The sequence below is a fragment of the Diceros bicornis genome, chromosome 16 (genome assembly GCF_020826845.1).
Source record: "Diceros bicornis minor isolate mBicDic1 chromosome 16, mDicBic1.mat.cur, whole genome shotgun sequence".
Taxonomy (NCBI): Eukaryota; Metazoa; Chordata; class Mammalia; order Perissodactyla; family Rhinocerotidae; genus Diceros; species Diceros bicornis.
In genome coordinates, this window is record NC_080755.1 from 63,306,874 (window position 1) to 63,326,818 (window position 19,945).

The 19,945-nt window shown below is 36.2% G+C and overlaps 1 protein-coding gene across 2 annotated transcripts in view; it reads left to right on the plus strand.

The window, feature by feature from the left end:
* Nucleotides 1-19,945, plus strand: part of ZNF407 (zinc finger protein 407) — a 450,319-nt gene that overhangs the window by 28,726 nt on the left and 401,648 nt on the right. For both annotated transcript variants that reach the window (XM_058557310.1, XM_058557311.1), the window contains exons 2-3: nucleotides 1,161-5,907; nucleotides 11,255-11,369. In XM_058557310.1, coding sequence (XP_058413293.1) covers nucleotides 1,221-5,907; nucleotides 11,255-11,369 — 4,802 coding nt within the window. In that variant the 5' untranslated portion in view covers nucleotides 1,161-1,220. The remainder of the gene's footprint in view (nucleotides 1-1,160; nucleotides 5,908-11,254; nucleotides 11,370-19,945) is intronic.

Genomic DNA, 19,945 nt, shown 5'->3' on the forward strand with positions numbered 1-19,945 from the left:
CCATTATGTGATTTGTTTTTTTAGTTTCTTGATAGTGGCCTTTGAAACATAATGTCATTTGAAGTTCTTAATTTTGATAAAGTCCAGTTTATCAGTTTTTCCTTTTGTTGCTCATGCTTTTGGAGTCATATCTTGTATATGTTTTTTGTTCCTTGCTTTTAGCAAAGTTAAAGCAATAGCCTTAATTTGTTTGGCATTGTTATGGAAAATATAGTTAATAATAGTTATCATTAGCTTTGAGGCGATAATACGTGATAGCTTTTTATTAATATCAAATTAAATGGCATTTGGCTGAAAATTCCAATCATGGTGTAAAGTAAATGCAAAATGATATGTTTTAATTGAATTAAAGAGCATAATGAAAAATAAAATCAATATTATTGATTTTAACGCATTTTTTCAATAACCCCCCCCCCCAGATTTACTTCATTAATTCTACTCTACCACTGACATTTCCCTTTGCCATTAACCTTCAGACAACACAAAATGACTGTTAGATGAAGAAATTGGTGATTGACAACTGGAATAGGAGTGGCTTTTCATTGGCAAAAGAGCTCACGAATGAATGGTGATATGTGATGGGAATAGGTGTGTTGTTAGTTAGGAATATTCAGAAAGATAATGGTAAGGCTCTTTGCTCTAGGGAAAAGGATGAAGCATTTAGTTTTGAATTTCATTTCTTTTACAGTGGGACTTGGGCTTCTGTTGGGAGGCTAAAGAGGTGTAGGCCTGACTTCCTGACTTGTATCACAGCAGTTTTGTTTAATCTGTTTTACAGAGTGGGAGTTCACTGAAACGTAATTTGAAAAGAGGGCTTCTCTGTTGAAAAAAAAAGTAGTGAATTGAAGTGTTCTGGTAAAGGGAATTGAAACATGGGAGTTTTTTTTACAAGCTGCTTGAGAATCACTTTTTCTATCAAAGATATCATAGTGTTGCTTCCTGAGTCAGCTGTGTAGTGATGTGATATTCCCCAAATCTGATTTCATACTTTCTTACAGGACTTTATACATGTGATCACATTCATGTCAGTATAAAGGAAATCTGGAGGCTAATTTTATGGTATTTTTTCATCTAGTGTGTCATTTTATGTTCACTCTTGGACTAATATGTGTCTTTTCTTTGTGTTCAGAGGTTTAATACCATGTTTATTTTCTTCATAGGCTATGAGTACCAGGTGAGCCCCCCGTGACACAAGAAGCCTCATTAGCACTTCATTAGTGATGGATACTGAGAAGAAACCAGAGAATGAGGAGGATGAGAATGTAGACAAAGAAGCAAAAGACCTGGGAGATATTTCATCCCATGATGTAGATTGTGGGCCTGTAGCCGATGTGGTAGCAAAGTCGTCTGAGAATTCCACAAGCAAAAGAGGTCTTTCAGAGTCATCAAACTTTGTCAGTGTGGTTGTGGAGGAAGACGGAAATAAACATGCTTCCAAACGAATGAAATTAGCCGAGGCAGAGCCCCTTAAATCTGAGGAGCAGTGTGTTCATGGATCAGAAACTTCTGCGAGCAGCGCAGCCCCAAAAGCTGGTATCCCGTTAGACAGAACGGTGAAGGAACCCCTCCTGAATGACTGCTCAGATGGAAGCACGTGTCCTCCCAATGCCTTCTCCTCTCCTTGCAGTTTTAGCACTATTGATGCTGTTTCTCTGAAAACAGACACTGAAAAACAGTCTGCTCAGGAAATGGTTTCTCTTTATCCCGAAAGAGAATCTCCTTTTCCTCTGAAAGAGATGAGTGTTAGTTGTACCATTGGAAATGTAGACACAGTTCTCAAGTGCAGCGTATGTGATCGTTTGTTTTCTTCTTGCTCTGATTTGGAAAAGCATGCTGAATGTCACATGCAACAGTCTAAGGAACATGCCTGCTGCCACTGTAGCCACAAAGCAGAGAGCAGTGCAGCGCTGCACATGCATGTCAGACAGACACATGGGCCACAGAAGGTCTTTTCTTGTGATCTTTGTGGCTTTCAGTGTGTGGAAGAAAACCTGTTGAATGCACATTATCTTGGCAAAACACATCTCCGGCGTCAGAATCTTGCTGCTCGTGGAGGATTTGTACAGATCTTAACAAAACAACCTTTTCCTAAGAAACCATGCACCATGGGAACAAAAAATGTGCGTGCAAAACCTAGAGCTTCTAAACCAATAGCAAAGAATAGTGATTCAAAAGGATTACAAAATGTTGGAAGCAAATTTAAAGATTTCAGAGGAAGCATTTCTAAACAGAGTGGAAGTAGCAGTGAACTCCTTGTTGAAATGATGCCTTCCAGGAATGCTTCGTCAGAAAAAGGAGAGATTGTTGAAGAAAATGTAACCTCCCCTGGAATAGCTCGAAATCCTGAGAACCAGAGTAGAAACTTAGGAGCTTTAGGAACTTCAGAGGGTCTCTTAGATAAATTGGAATCTACCAAAAATAATACGCTACAGACAACACATGGAGTCAGCACAGTCTCGAGACTAAGACCTGAGCGCAGCATTCTCCTGTTGGGTCATGGCTTCCGACGACGTGGCGCTTTCGCCTTAAAAGGCCAGGCCAAAAAAAGGTTTAATCTTTTAGGAATTAATAAAAGAGGGACTACTGAAACTCAGAGGATGTATATGAAACACTTCAGAACACAGGTGAAAACCAGTGATGCAGAGTCAACGCCTAAACACGTAGAAACAGGTGGCAGTGTCCACAGTCTGTGTGTGACTTCCTTGGAAACCCAGGACGAGAAGCAGGACAAAAGAAACTCCCATCTTCCGTGCTCCTTTGACTCTCTGACAGTGAGGCCAGCTTCTGACCATCAGATGCTGTGTACTTGTGCAGACTGTGGTCAGATAGTTACAAGTAGGACAGAATTGGAAATCCACGTGAAAAGGTGCCGTACAAGAGAGGTGAAGTTTTACTGCCAGACATGTGACTTTTCCAGTATGTCGAGGAGGGACTTCGATGAACATTTGCACAATAACCAGCATCAGGAAACTGCCTCTGTCCTCAGTTGTCAGTGTTGTTCATTTATTTCCTTGAATGAAATAAATCTTAGAGACCACATGAAGGAAAAGCACAGTATGGGTTTTCTTTGTACTACTTGTAATCTGTTCTTCCTGTCTGAGAAAGACATGGAAGAACACAAAACAACTGAGAAACATATTCGCTTATTTGTTCAACCAAAGACTTCTCAATCACTTAACAATGATTTGGTTTTACAGACTTTACCTTTAAGTACTTTAGAATCGGAAAACGCAAAAGTGAGTGAGTCAGGAAAAGCAGCTCAGGAAGAACCTGCTAAGTCCAAGGTAAACCATGGAAGTGAAGTAAGGCATTCCAGTAAGCCTCAGTTTCAATGTAAGAAGTGTTTTTATAAAACAAGGTCTTCCACTGTTCTCACAAGACACATAAAACTCCGGCATGGGCAAGACTATCACTTTCTTTGTAAAGCATGTAATCTTTATTCATTGAGCAAAGAAGGAATGGAGAAACACATTAAGAGAAGCAAGCATCTTGAAAATGCTAAGAAAAATAATATTGGCTTAAGCTTTGAAGAATGTATTGAGAGGGTATGTATAGGTGCAAATGACAAAAAAGAAGAGTTCAGCATTTCCGGAAATGGAAGGATAGAAGGCCACGTAGAAGGTGTGCAATTACAGGAGCATTCCTGTCTTGAGAAGAGCATACTAACTACCAAGGAACTGTCACAGTCTGGTATAATCACCAAAGAGGATGAATTAGCTTTGACCACTACAAAGAGAGGGAGACCTAAAGGTAACATCTCACGGACATGTTCGCATTGTGGTCTTTTGGCCTCTAGTATTACAAACTTGACTGTTCACATTAGACGAAAACACAGTCACCAATATAGTTATTTATGCAAAGTGTGTAAATATTATACCGTAACTAAGGGAGATATGGAACGTCACTGTGCCACCAAGAAACATAAAGGGCGGGTAGAAATAGAAGCAAATGGAAAACAAAGTTCAGATATCATTGTTGGCCCTGAAGTGGGTAACTTTGAAGCCTGTAGAAAGAACACCCATTCAGCTGTGACCGTCTCAGATGAACATGCTAACAAGTCAGCTGACTCAGATGCCTCCATTCCAGAAAAGCCTATAGTACAGCATGGAAATCCAGTTGAAGTTGAAGTCGAAAATGTATTTCATTCCATTGATGGAGAAGTTAACAGTCACCTTATTGAAAAAAAGGAACAAATCTGTCTAGAACCAGAGGACCTTATCAAGCAGGGGGATGCACACTCCCAGAGAGATGTTACGGACACAAGTGATAATAAATGTACACACTGTGAGTTTAACACTCACTCTTCTGCTTCTCTAGAACTGCACATAAAACGGAAACATACAAAAGAGTTTGCATTTTATTGCATGGCATGTGATTACTATGCTGTGACTCGTCGGGAGATGACTAGGCATGCAGCAACAGAAAAGCACAAGATGAAAAGACAGTCTTACCGGAACTCTTCTAACGTAGAAGCAAATTCTGCAGAAATGTCCAAAAACATCATTATAGCTGAAGAGCAACATCAACAAAATTCTGAAGAATTTCAAATAACTTCAGACCAACATTCTGAAATTCTTAAATCTAGAAATACTGCTGATTGTTCTATTTTGGATAAGAGCACTAATTTGGATATGTCTAAAGTACTCTCTGCTCCTGACTCTGTGGAAGTTGAGACTGAAGAAGAATGTAATCTCAGTGAAGATCATTCCTTTTGTGAAACTTTCCAACAGCCCCTTGCCAAGGATAAAGTTATGAAACCTGACGAGATGGTGTCCCTTAATATTTCCTCTAATTATGACTCCCCAAGCAAATTTCAGAATGAAAATTCAGGAAGCTCAGCTTTCAGTTATGAGACAGCAAAGAAAAACCACCGTGTGTTGAATGACATCGTTGATCAAAATATTCATTGTGAGAACGATGGAGGAAGTATAGGAGGTAACGTGGATAAGGTCCTTAGCAAACATGTATGTGCTGGAGTTCTAGGTGGAGAGCATTCAGCTGAAAGCGCCGTCCCTGTTGTGATGGGAATGACTAGAGAACAGCTAAACCTGGAGAGCAGTGGTCAAGGCAGAGTTGGAAGTGTGCAGAGTTCAGAGGGTTTGAAAGATAGGCAAGAAGATCCTGTTCTGGAGAATAAGGAAATTCTGATGAATTCCCAACATGAAACTAGAATTATTTTGGAGGAGGATGGTCCAGCTTCTGATAGCACAGTTGAAAGTAATGATGTTTATGAAACTGTAATCAGTATTGATGATAAAGGACAGGCCACGTACAGTTTTGGCCGGTTTGATTCTTCCATAATAAGAATAAAGAACCCTGAAGATGGTGAATTGATAGATCAGTCTGAAGAGGGTCTGATAGCAACAGGAGTGAGAATTAGTGAGTTGCCCTTAAAAGACTGTGCTCAAGGTATGAAAAAGAAGAAATCTGAAGGTAGTTCCTTTGGTGAATCCACACGAATCCGTTGTGATGATTGTGGCTTCTTAGCAGATGGTTTGAGTGGACTGAATGTTCACATAGCCATGAAGCATCCTACAAAAGAGAAACACTTTCATTGTTTACTATGTGGAAAATCATTCTATACAGAGAGCAACCTTCATCAGCATTTGGCTAGTGCTGGTCACATGAGAAATGAACAGGCCAGCGTAGAAGAACTTCCAGAGGGAGGGGCCACCTTTAAATGTGTCAAGTGTACAGAGCCCTTTGATTCTGAACAGAATTTATTTCTGCATATTAAAGGGCAGCATGAGGAACTGCTGCGGGAGGTGAATAAGTACATAGTGGAAGACACTGAGCAAATCAACCGAGAGAGAGAGGAAAATCAGGGAAACGTTTGCAAGTATTGTGGGAAGATGTGTCGAAGTAGCAATTCCATGGCATTTCTAGCCCACATTCGCACTCATACAGGTATGTAAACCGCAGCAAACCTCTGTTTACCTATAGAGTGCAAGTGAATGATAAAACTTGGACATTGGTTCCTGTCCGAATGTGGAGTCCTTACTGCATTTGCTCGTTGACCTTCCACCTACTTCACGTTGCACTGCAGTGGGGCGCTCTGGACCTCGGCCATAAGTCCTTGTTGACACTTAGCGTTTCGAAAGGTAATTAAGCCTTAGTGATTCCAAAGGCAGGTTATATGACAAATTTCTTTTAATTTTATCAAGAACACCTAGTCCCTCTGATGCCTTTGTTAAATTCCTGTCTCTTACAGCTTTCAGTTGTTTCTAAGTCCTAATTGTTTGGAACTCCAAGATATCTATTAAGTGGCACTTTGGGTTTCAGAGGACATATTAAATGGCTCTTGAGGAATAGAATAATAAAAATTTTCTTACAGTTTTAGAGATTTAAAAATATCCATTGCCAAATAGTTTATATCCAAAAGTGTAACTCCCCCAGGCGACAAGATTGTACTTTCAAGGATCAAAATTAGTCAACACTTTTCAAAGTTAGTATGTCCTGAGGATTTGTTTTTTTCTGGAGGTAGCGCCTGATTTAGTTTCTGTACTCTGTCACGTGTATTGTTCCATTTTAATGTTTAATTTTGGGTAGAAATTTTTTTAAAAACTTTTTTTTTGTGGAAAATACATAAGCCACTGTTCTAAATTTATGTAAGAATTCACTGCACTGTTTCTATAAACCTGCCATACATTCTTTATTTTAAATAGACAGCTTTTCTAAATCATTGTGCTCTGCTTAGACAAGTTCTGTCTCCATGGTTGAATTTATGAGTGGATTTGAATAATAAATTCACATTTCAATGAACATATTTTCATTAAAACTGTAAGGTTTATTTTACTGTACTTTTAAATAATGGCTTATTATTAAAGCTATACTTTAAATTCATGCAGTTTTTGAAACTTAGTGCATGCTTACAAGGAGGAAGACAGAAGAGTATGAAACATTATTAATAGTTTAGGGTGATTAAAGATAGATAAAAGTTTTACATTGAAGAAAGTAACTGGGCATAAGTAACCTGCATAAGATTAATCTAGGTAAATATAAACATTGTACTCTTGGTCCGAACTCTTCCCATGCAGTAGAGCCACTTTTTGGGGAATAAGTCCAAATACTTATTTGTTGGCATTATTAATATCTCTGTCACTACTGTGTTACAACTCACTTCCTGAAGTAATATGGTTTTAGAAATCAGACTTGTTCACATGCACAGAAAATATGTACTTTCTTAATATGCCCTCTTAAGGCAGATAAAACTGAATAAAACTAAGAGGAAGATGCTAATGGAGCTCTTTTTAGAATTCTTTATGCAACTGTCTGGTCAAGACATGTTGCTTATAATTGATGTGTCCATTACTTGAATTCTCTTGTAATTATAGTCAATAAGTCTTGTAAATGTGTTAAAGCTCACTAAAAGCATACAAATTCAAGAACAGAGTGAGGCTAATAATTTAAAATAATCAATGTAGGCATTTCAGCACTTAATTTCCCTTGTGTGTTGATAGCTGATCATTCTTAATCCATTAAGATTTATTTAGTCGTTTACAATGCAAAATAGGTTTGCACTGGTCACTTGTGCCATTTGAAAATGTCCACCAGGTTAAGTGCAGAATGTAGTCCATTAGTCTTTCTTGACTATATGTATTAATTGCATTTAAAATCAAGTTAATGTGGATGTGAAAGTGAGGTAACTATCAATATGTGACAGAGTAACCCTACTTATATAAGTTACATCATTGATTGTAACATTTAGTAAAAGTTAGCATACTTTTTAACATCTTATGTTAGGCTTATCAGCAAGTACATTTTATTGTGTTCTGAAGCACCACAAAGAGCACTGTTCCTGAGTACATGATGCCAGTCTACCATTTCAATTTTGCAAGTCATTTTTTGAGAGAAGTTGCTTTCCAGGGTTTAATCCAAGGTTTTTCCTTGGGGCATCTTAAAATGAATTGCTTTTTGGATACTTTGCTTATGTCCCTGAAATAGTAGTGCAGGGACTGTTATTAATGGTTAACTGGAAAAGGGCTTACTCTTCCAATCCCTGTTTTCATATTTTGTGATTTACTATATGTTTTATGTAACCTTTTCTTCCTATCCTTAGCGCTATGATAAAAGCAGCACTCTAAGAAATAAATGAGTTTTGGTTATCAAGAATTGTAGGAAAAAAGCATCTCTGAGTTTTCCTGTGTGTTTGCTGGTATGAAGCCTTCAGCATGACCAGAAAGAGCAGTGTCTCCTTTCCCATTACATTAATAGTACAAAAAAAGCTGTTCATTTTGTCTCCTGCATTATTCTGTTAGCACTTTAATTTTATATAACATGGCAGATGTCATTAAGCTAGAAGACTGAAGCCCTTCATTTAATGTTCCGGGTGCTTTCATCACTTGTGCTATTGGAAAATGTTTGCATGCTAGGAGATACAGAGTTGTATGGCTTCACTAAAAAATTCTCAAGTTGGGGCCGGTATGTTTGTCACTTAATACGTGACAGTTACACGCCAAGTCAGCTTGGGAAGAGGTGGTTAGGAGAGTTAGCCTGTGGACTTTGAGCACAATGAGAACAGAGGCTCTCCTTTGTTCACTGCTTCATCTCCACACCCCGCACATAGTTGGCTCTCAGTGTTGTTTGTTGAATGAATGAATGAGTGAGCAGATGAATAAATGAAGTGATCAATATTTAGAGAGGATTGTAGAATTGAGGCTCTAGTTAGAAGTATTAGATGATGGCTTGTATACATCTTACTTGGTTCTTTTAGACCTAAAGTTTTATTATTATTTTTTTAATGTTAATGTCACATCCATGTATGCATAGCAATTAGCAATAGCGCATGTTGAGGAATGCCTGTGTAGGTCTGAGTGAAGACTTAGTTTTGGAAGTCTTTGGAATTCTTTTGGTAAAATTGTAAGGTGCCGGAAAGCTAGAGAGCCTCTTTTGTTTTTCCCTTTCAAAAAACCTCACAGGCCAAATTAAAAGAAAAAACCTACTGAGGATAATGCTTTCCTAAGGAATGGAACTTAAAATAATATTGACAGTTTATAATAATGACAATATACCTGAAAGAAAGACAGATTTAGAAATACATGGTTTTACAAATTTTGCCTTATAAACACTTATAAGTGTGCGTGGATTCATTTTGGGATGTGCATAGCAAGCTTAAAAATGGAAACATTATCAGAAAAGAAGGGACAATTTTTTTTTTATATCGAAAAGTATTATTTCTAGGTCTCTAGTATTTGAATTTTTATGACACAGAAAGGAGATATTAACACTGTCTACTCTGGATATAAGATATGAAAAATAGTCAGGGCCTCTGTGATTTCTGCCTGAAAGCAGTCAACAAAATAACTCATTTTTGTATTGTCAACACACTCTCATGGTCACTGAAACCTGAAGGAACGAAGGTTTTTCACCAAGGAGCCGTGTACTGTCAATTGAAAACACTGAAGGTCTGTATCCGGCCGCCTGTGGCACGTGTGCCAACACAAGGAGGAACTCATCAGTGTCAGTGCAGTGTAAGCAAGGCAAAAACTGGAATCTACAAGATGTTTTAAATCCTTTCACTAAAATTGTGATAGGGGTGTTGAGAGAGCTTTATTTTCTTTGTTTGGAGTCCTGATGTTATTGTTAATTAATAATTTCCTAATTACATTATTATCTTTAACGCATTTTAATTTAAAGTACAGGGAAAGTGGTTCTTCTTACTCTTTTCTTTTATAGGTCCCTTCGTAGAATTCTGTGTCGAGATGAAATGTTTCAAAGTAGTGATAGGCTTAGTTTTATCAGAATCATTTAAATAAACTGTAGTTTCTAATGTGATTGATAGAATGTGATTGCTGTAAGCTGCAGTCTCAACCTGCTTTTGACGTTTAAACATATAAAGCTGACTAGATATAACCATTCAGGTGCTAAATATATTTTACATCTACTTCTAACAGTAGAAATGGAAGTATTAAGAGATCTGGCTTCATTGTCATTGAACTGTGAAATATTTAACCTTGTCTGCCTGCGCTTAATACTGTTGACTTTTTTATTTCTGTTAGAAGATTAAAATTAAATGCTTCACTATTTTTGTCAGCTTTTGGAAATTAAATTGAAATTTAAGACTAAAATTTTTTACTGAGGGCTTCAGTTTCAACAAAGTATTCTTGGAGGATTTTTTTTTCTTCAAGGACACTGCACAAAGGTTCATTGATTAAATATGATTTATTGCAGTTTTAAAAATTTGAGCTCTTTTTGTATATTTACTAAAGTTCACACATTTCATATTCTTTCTAACTGTATTAGAAGAGGTATTTCACCAAATAGGTCCTAAACGTGATATGAAAAATCTGGAAACATATGGTACTGATTTTTATGATTTTGATTTATTTATTTGAAGATTTAGTGGTTAGAAAATTGGAAAATGGTGTATATATGTTACACCTTAAAAGAGTGTTGCTTCCAATTGCTGTGGGTACTGATTATCTGTTGGTAACTATGTTCTAGTCATAGTCTGTCTATGACTGACACCCAGTTTGTCGATTCTGAAATAATTTTGTTTTCTCATTTTTGACTATAGGTTAACCTTATTTCTTTATGAAATAAAAAAAAATTTGTTGATACTATGCTTTTTATGTTGAAATATTTGTTCTTGAAATCAATAATAGCCAAAATGTCAGTACTTTTGGTTTGCAGTATCATCAAAAATTTTTGACTATAAAATGGTCATAAAAGCAAATAATTTATCCACTATATAGTCTTACTTTGTATGTTATTAAAATAGTAATATAGTGAATCATTTGGGATAAATGTCAGCAAAAACAATCTGAAATACCATTATTGTGAATAAATTCAAAGCTGCAGAAATATGAGGAAACGAGGTGGCCACTGAGAAATTTATTTGGTAATAAATATACCTTAAAAAATACCAGCTGCTCTGTATGCATTTATGTTTTTAAAATGTTCCATTTTACATGTCAAGTGACTTTCAAAGATATTTTTGTGAGTTATAAGAAAAATATTTGGAGTTATTTAGCTCATCTCATCTACTTAGTCCTGCTCAACTGTGTTGCTTTTGACTGTACATCTCAGAAATGTTGTTGAAAGTTAGGAGCACTCGCTGAAACATTCAAGTCTTCTTGGTGAAATAATTATGGAATGCAGGTCTATTCAAGTTAGAAAGGAGTGCAAGTATTCCATTTTGGGAGCAGAAATTTGTAATTAGATTAAAAGTATGATTTAAGATCTAGGCCTCTTTTTAAACTACCAGTAATGTATTATTCAAATTCAAATCATATTTTATGTTACATTTACTTAGGATCAAAACCATTCAAGTGCAAGATATGCCATTTTGCAACAGCTCAGCTTGGCGATGCCAGAAACCATGTCAAAAGGCACCTTGGGATGAGGGAATACAAGTGTCATGTCTGTGGGTGAGTAAATTGAAACCATCTCTACCGTGGTGAACCAGGAAGCATGTGCAGGATATCCATTGTTTCAGAATTCAAAACTGATATGAGTAAGAGTGGCTAAAATTATGCATGCGTATCCTCCTTTCCATTGTTATGGTAAATTCCTTAAATACAGTTATGACATTCTTCTCCCACTTCTAATCCTGTACTGAAGATGAGCAATTTTATGGGCTACAAGGTCAATTTGAACCTGTAATCTGTAAATTGACTAAATTATAGGATGTTCATTCACATTGCCAGAGAGAACTGTAAATTCCATTTAAAGACATAAAAAAATACATAATATAGCTTTGGGAGTGTACATGTATGTTTTTTTTCTTTTGCTATACTGCTTTAATTTTAATCACATTAATGGCTCTTTGGATCCACTGGACATATTCTATAAGGAAATAAAGCAGAAAAAGATTTAATTTCAGACAGTGGGTTACTGATTATTGCAGGGGTGAAGTTTAAAGAAACGGTGTATAATGTATGTTTTTGTGTAACTTTATTTCAAAACTTGTTTTCCTTTTTTAGTTAATGGCTCTTTGGTCTAAAGAATTATTCACAGTGTTTGTCACTCAAATGTGTTGTGTTTAATAGGAAGCACTGAGATGCCTTAATGCACAACTAATTAATTTAGGAGAAATGTTTAAAAGGTTTTAAAATGTCATGACATCTATGGTATATCACAGGACATTCAGAGCGGTATTTTAATACCCTACTTCTGATTAAAAATATATTTTAATATTATTAATATGCTAGGGAAATTAACTAATAAGTACATATCATATAAAAACACTTTATGTGAAACTTGAGAAACCTACAATTCTTATGGCTAATTCACAAAATACTACAGGTTCAATTAAATTATGCAAAGTGTACACGTTATATTAGGTTTATTTTTTTTAGCTGAAGATTCTTGTGGTTGGCACTACTGTGTAAATACGTTTTAAGTCAAAAACAGCTTCTGTTCTTTGTGGGACAGTACATTTCATCCCAGGATGCACTTGCATTTTTTGACCCTTAACATAGTTTTACAAATAACTTTGCAAGCAGTTTTATTAACCACGGTCTGTGATGTATTCGTTGGCAGAATTGATGGTTCAGTGACTTGCAGCTAAAGTAAATGAAGATGAACCTTTGCCCTAGAGCCTCCTGAAGATCAGTGGAAGAATGAGTTTTGTTGCTACTGATTTTAGCTGTAAGGGTCAAATGCCAAATGGTTCCTTTTAATTGCTCTAGGTCTTGGAATTTTAAAAGATATCTCATTTATTGTTTTTATTGTATGAGTTATAGGAAAGAGAGCCCTGACTCCAATGAAAATTTGCTGTTACATGGCAATAAGCAGTTTCTGCCTCATTTCTGCAAAACAAGTAAACAATTTTTGGATACTCTGTTATTAGAAATCTAATTCCATTCATTTTTTATTAGGGTTACTAAGACCCTGGAAAGAGAAGAAGAAACTTTTTCAGAGAACAGTTCTGACATATGTAGCATCAAAAACAATATGTGATTGATTGGCTTTGATTGTTTAATTTGAACAGTGCACACTTTGCTCAGCTCATTGCTTACCACATACAACTGAAATGTTGCACTGGTGGTTTATACATTTGATTCCCAAGGTAGAGAATTATAAATACATGTAGATATATTGAGTTATACTGCTATCATAGAGGTCTACAGGTATGTGTGCATAGAAAAAGCAATCTAGTGTCCAAAATTGTATGTCTTAGAATTACGATAGTCATTGAATTTTATTTGACTATGAAATAATACCTTTCTTAATTTTTTAAGTGAAATTTGATTTAAAGTTTATATAAGAATAATTTTTACAGGCTAGATATTTTCACAGTGAAGCTAAGTGTTCTGAAGAGTTGCAGTAAACTGAAGAGTGCCTATTAATCTATGTAGTTGAAACAGAAAAATAATGAGTTAGATACCCTTTAATGTTAAAGAAAAAGTATCATAGGTTGTTGTGTATTTCAGTGTTTCAAAGGGATGGGGCAGTATGTAGGTTAAAAATTAAAGTGAAAAACAAAAAAAAGGTAAGGATTGGCCATCAGATTAGTGGCAGTAGAGAGCATTGGTACATTAACATCGCTGACAATGTCAATTCATTATCATTGATGGCTAAATAATCTTAGAAATGCTCAGTGGACCTATTAGTTCCTGAACATAAGCAGCTCATGCTGCATTTCTTCATTAGCTTTAATTGCTATAAATTTTACCTTTTAAAAAATCATGCTTTAAAAGGTGAAGTGATCTTTCAGGAACATTAACTTTATAATTTTGTCACAAACAGGAGGTCCTGCACTATGTTTTCTTTTCTGTAGTAGTTAGTTTCTTAGTCTGTCTTTTAGAATTTTGTTAATGACCTACCTCTTCATTATTTGACTTGTAAGACATAAAACTGTGTTTCAAATAGTTGTGATTGAGTAATAAGATATAAAAATAGTCGGGCAGGCACATTTTTAAAATGAAATTATTACTCACAATGTTGTACTATTTGTTCTTAGTAACTTCTTGGTTTTCTTGAAAAAAACTATTTTATGGTGCAATTGATGAAAGCAGGAGACAGTGCATTCTGTTGAATTGAGGTCAATTTGAATGTTTCCAATTATTTGTAATTGTTTGACTTCTTTTTCATATCTGTATATAAGAAGACTGTGAATGCGCACCGAATACATACGTTATATTTTTACTAATGCTGAGTTTAGGAGTTGTGCACTAGCTACTCCCCTAACATGAACTGCCTTTTACGCTTTTATTTCAGTGTTTGGACCTGTGCTGATTTTCTTTGAATCTTTAAGCTCAGTTTTAAGGTATCTTTTTTCCTCCCTCATCGGCAAATCTTAGCTACAGTGTATCATGGATTTCAGCTAATTTGACAAAGAAGCTGAATGTATTAGATGCCTGATTCCTATTAGGTAGCTAGGATTCAGAGTTCGGGATTTAAGTTTTGTTTACCCGTGGTTTACATGCTCATGTCACGGTAAAAATTTCAAAAATGTATTGCTTTGCACTTCCTATTTAAGAACATGTTATAGATAACTTCATTTAAAAGCCTTTTATTTTACTTTCACTTTTAGGAGGAGCAATTTTTGGATAGTACAGTTTCTTACATTTCTTACATCTGAGTGTGATCTTGAGAGGAATTTTATAGAATATATGAGTAGGTGGATTTATACTTAGCACTTGATAGATAGTTAACATGAAAATGTGCTAAGGGTCTGACATAGTGCTTAGTAGGGGAGAAAATAAGAAATAATAGCCAGCATCCCTGTACAGAAGTTAATAGTTTTGTTGGGAACATATATTTAAAAATAGGCTAAACATATTTTTACTAAGTCCATGATCTCTACCTTTGTTTTTTTCAGTAGTTAAGAACTTGACAATCTCAGTGGCTTAAGAAAGTCATTATAGATAGCATGTTTTGTTAAATCCATTTAAAGTTATTTTAATACTCTCTCTCTCTCTCTGTGTATATATACATCTCCCCCCCTCCCGCCACGATAGTATATATAATACTCTCAGTAGTAAATAGTGTTTATGCAGTGCTTTGGTTTAGTGTACACCTTACTTAACATTCATTTCATTTGTTGATCTCTGTGGTTTCAAGAGATTGTTTATCTTATGTTTCTTATTCCCATTGTACAGACGGTAAACTTGAGAGTAAAAGTATTTTTAGTGATGGACTTAAATTATGCGCTGGTCATGGAAGACCACTCTTTCCTGCCTTTCAACTGTCCCTTTTCTTTATTTCTCTGCTTTGGTAATATCTGTTGTTTGGGTTGCTGACAGTCCTTTGTACTTATTTTTTTCTCTCGAGGTTGTTTCCACCAGCATGCAATAACTGTAACTTATCTCCTTCGAGCCCCCAGCCACTTTTGTTTTCTGCTTTCGCTCAGATTTACGTTCTTTTAAAAAATTGCTTGCACAGTGTTTTACTTTAATATGGTATTCGGTCTCTTTTTTTGTCTCTCTTTCTCTGTTTCACTTTTCTCATATTAAAGTTTTCTTTTAAATAATTTTATTGTTTTTCCCCATTGTTCTTTACGTGTTGATAATTTATTGCACTTGAGTGGTTACAAATTGAACATGTTAGTGTAATAGAAATAAGTGCCTAAAAAAGTGAAGATTTTACTGTCTTTCCATTAGGATGAGAGGGGTAAAACTGATCAACTTGGGTTATTATTTTTGTTTTTCTTTACTAGTTACTAAAGAAAAAAATATAAAACTAGTAAGTAGTCTGTGATTTCAGTAAATCTAGGAAATGATACCTAACTTTTGTATGACATTATTCACAAAGCCCCAGTATGCATGATGAGGGATTATGTTGTTTTCTGATTGATTTCCTTATGTCTGGTCTTGAATCTTGTGCATAGAGTTAAGTAGTTGAGTAGAACTTACCTAATGAAGAAAGAATAAGGGCATTTTCTAGATCTGTCACCTCTGGGTTCATGAAAAGATTCTAGACATTTTCTATTGTGTATTAGTATGCTTATGAACTGTTTATTCTTAGTTGGTTTAAGAAACCTTAAATAGAAAGTTAGTAATGCAGTAAAAGTCTTTTTGTGTGTGTGTGTGTGTGGCATTACCTAGTTTTTGTGCATTAGAAGGGATCTCTATGTAGATGATTATAATGTCACTTTCTGACCTTTGCAGCTTGAATAATTGTAAATCATTGCTTCATAACGTGTCAGAGAATGTCTGTACTAGGCAATTAAATGGCAGAATATAATAGACCAAATTATTGCCTGTCATGTTTTCAACAACACAGTTAGTATTTGAGTTACACTTAATCATTACGTGCATTAGCAACTTCATTGGAATCCAGCTTCAGGCTGAGCATGAAATACATTACATTATTTAAACCTCTAATGGTACAAGTCATTTATTTGTGTTGAAGTGTACAACATGCAGAGTTTCATAAAGCAAGGAACACTTGAGAGCTTAATTTATCCAAATCAAAGTCTAAATGCAGATAAACACAAGTGGCAAAAATTAGTAATTTTTATAGGCTGGAAATATTTAAAAATACATGGTTGTGGGTAATTGTAGGCAGCAGGAATAAATTAAAATCACTATTTTTAGTCTGCTCTGAGAACTAAAGCTGTGTATACCTAAATCATTAAAGGCACCATGAATTGCACTTTTAGCTGAGCAATTAATTACACCCATCATATCTACAGATGTATCCAAATAACATAAGTATTTGGTTCAGCTGGTTGTTTTGGTTAAAGAGATATAGATAGAAAATGTTTGTTTTATATTGTGGCATGAATTATGCTTGTACAATATAGAGTGCAGCGTTGCTCAGTTTTGTAAAAAACGTCTAAATTAACATTAAAATACTCTTATTATAAAGGGTGTATTACATATTTTATCCATATAATATGTTAATGCTCTTTGTTTAATGATATATTTTTTGTCTTTAGTTTGAAATTCTAAAAGTGCCACATAATGATTACTGTCTCTCTTCCTGTCAGTGAGAAATACAAAATTAACGAAGTCTTTATAATACTGTTTAAATAGTGCATGAACATTGTTTTATATTTTTTTATGTACAAATCACTTTCTAACTTGAAAATCTAAGAGATATCTTAGTTATAATATTAAAATAAAAAACACACTTTCTCAGATATGATTCTGGGGTATTTCCCAGTGAGCTGTTTTATAAATCTAGGAGAGAGTTGGGGGTAAGGGTAGGACCATGGAGAAAAAACAGAAGCAGCTGTCCCCAGCCTTTTCTCACAGAGAAGGGACAGCACCTGTGTCACCACCATCCCCTCTCCTCCTCTTTTGGGGTAGAGTTTTCTTGAGTTTTTGCCATGGAAGAGTGGGGTCAGAGATTTATTCCAAGGCAGTAAGTATGATCAACCTATAACAAACAGAAATAAAGTGCACATTGTCATTTCTTGGTCTTGCAGTTAAAAACACTGGCCTCTGTCTCTAAGGTCTTTTCTAGGGAAGAAGTCGTATCTCAGTGACTGAAGTCATTTTTGCTTTATTTTTATTTTAAAATGGTTCCGTGGTGACTTTAAAACGCTATTGTGGAGTCTCAGGATTCTTTAGTGGAAGAATCCTCCTGATCCCTGCAGGGGAATGTAGGCGAGTAGCCACTCATCTGCTTTCCTTCACCTGTCCTGTGATTTTTTTTATTGTTGACATGCTTTCTCCTCCCCTCTTCCTGTTCGTGTGTTTCTGAAAGTCCTTCACTTTCTGGAGGGTTTTGTTCTTTGATTTGCTCAAGACTGAATAAGAGGAGGTGTTAGTAATGTAGATAGGAGGGAAGAATAACCACTGATTCATGTATTCATTCATTTGGACAGATTCTTGAGAGTTTCCTCTTCATGCAGGCCCAGTGACCAGGTGGTGCAAGGGCCCCGTGGTCACGTGCTCCAAGTAGGAGACACAGACATGAGAAGAGATGCACTACAGGGTGAGAGCAAGGACAGTGGTCCACAGTGAGGGGTGCTCAGCTCTGCTTAGGAGCAGCAGGAAAGGCTTCCCTGAGAGGTTATGTTTGAGTTGGGTCTTAAAGGATAAGGAGGTATTCACAAGGCAAATTTGGGCATTATTAACAGAGGGAACTAAAGAGCAAAAGGAGTGAAGTAGGGAATAGCATGGCATATTAAGAAGACTGCAAGAAATTCCTGGAGTGTAAGTGGCTAGATGGAATGAAGTGGGGGATTTTTTTTAGCATTAAATAACATTTATGGAGCGTCAATGTGTGCCAGTGCTGTTGGTCGTTAGGGTTAAAAAGAGCAAAACAATAACTGCCCCAAATGGATGGAGAAAGCTCGGGTAAAGAAATGCCCAAGTCTTGTCGGGTGATTCAGAAGATGTTTCATCGGAGAGGTAGCGTTTGCTATGGAGGTGAGTGGGGATTAGGCAGGGGACCAGGGGTGGCCCTTTCCAAGCAGGATTCAGGGGTGGTCAGCAGGAGCATGGTTGTTCCAGAGCTACAGGGAATTCAGCACTGCCAGAGGTGAGATTGTCAAGCAAGGACAGTCCCCAGGGCGGCTGGGGGTGTGCAGGCAGGGCCAGATCACAAAACTGGGCTGTGCTAAGGTGTTGGATGCTGGCCTTTCCCTCTGCTTTCCATCACTTCTTTTTTACTCCTCTGACTTTCTTCCAGTTTTCTGGACTGTGTATAGGCAAGGAGGGGAGGAAATAGAGAGCCTGGTGGGAAGGGAATTGCTGCTATTGAATCATGGGGCATGGGAATTGGCCACAGGAATTATTTTTAAGAGAATTTCACTCTTTGTAATTTTAATTAGGAATGCTATTGATTGTGGATAATTGCAATGAAAACAGGTTGATACCAGTTCCATATAACCTAATGCAGCATGGTTCCAAATACTGATTATAAGGACGTATGGTTATGTGGCCATGCTGCAGATGTCCACAGGTAACTAATACGTTGAACACGGATATTAGAGTTGTGTTTCCGTAGGCAGTTCATCTGGATGGGCAGTGTAAATTGGAACAGGAAACCGTCAATAAAAATCATGTATGCTGTTTAGTAATGCCTGTTATTCTCCCACTTCTTAGTCCCTTTCTTATATCCAAGCACATGGATGGGTTATGTTTCTGTGGTTCTACCTCCACACCCTCTGTCCACTTTCACTCGTCCCTGGGGCTCCTTTACTCTCCTTGCTGCCACTTGAGCATTTTACCAAGAATGAGTACAAAGTCTTTGTTTTCTAAGTGTCAGAGTGGCAAGCAACAACAGTTCCAAGCACTGTTTAATCCTGCTCTTTAGATATATGAATTTTTAGAAAATTGTTTTTGGATTGCTATTCCCATTCAGTTTTAAAAAGTACTGTTTACCTCTGAGGAGCTATAGGAATATATTGAGCTGGACCAAAGGATGGTTGTTTTGAGTTGCTGATAAAGGGTTAATTAGCATCTTAAATATACTGTCAGCTTTACATATGGTTCATGGGGAGCTAGAAGATTCTTTCTATAAAATCTGGCTAAAATGTAAGATCTTCCCACCTAGTGTATTTTAGAAGTGCTGCTGTAAATGAAATAGGTGAAAATGGTCTCGTGTTGTTAACGGGTCTGGTAATTATCGTGATCATATTAGCAAATAAGTATGATTTTTTTTATATCCTGGCCGGTCAGTGCTTCCAAATATAAATTTGCACCAGTCTGAAAAATTGGAATGTGTTTAAATATTGAAAAGACATTTTAGTATTCCACATTGGAATTAATTTAAAAAATAGGATTTTAGAACTTACCCCCTATTGTGTGTGGTCTAATCCATCTGGTGGACAGATAAAGAAATTTGGGTCAAGAGCTAAGTGACTTTTCACAAATGGAGACAAGAACCCAGGACTTCTGATTCTGGGGTTGATGTTATTTCTGTTATATCCCACTGGCATTCTGTTTAGGTTTAATATCTCTTCTAAACTTTCTGGTTTCACTATTTTCAGCCACCAGGCTGTTAACAAGGGAAATAATGGCTACATGTTTGAGCAGCAAAGTTAATTAGTTGATCAATTTGTTCATTCATTTTTCGAACATTTTCTGAGTGGCAAATGTGG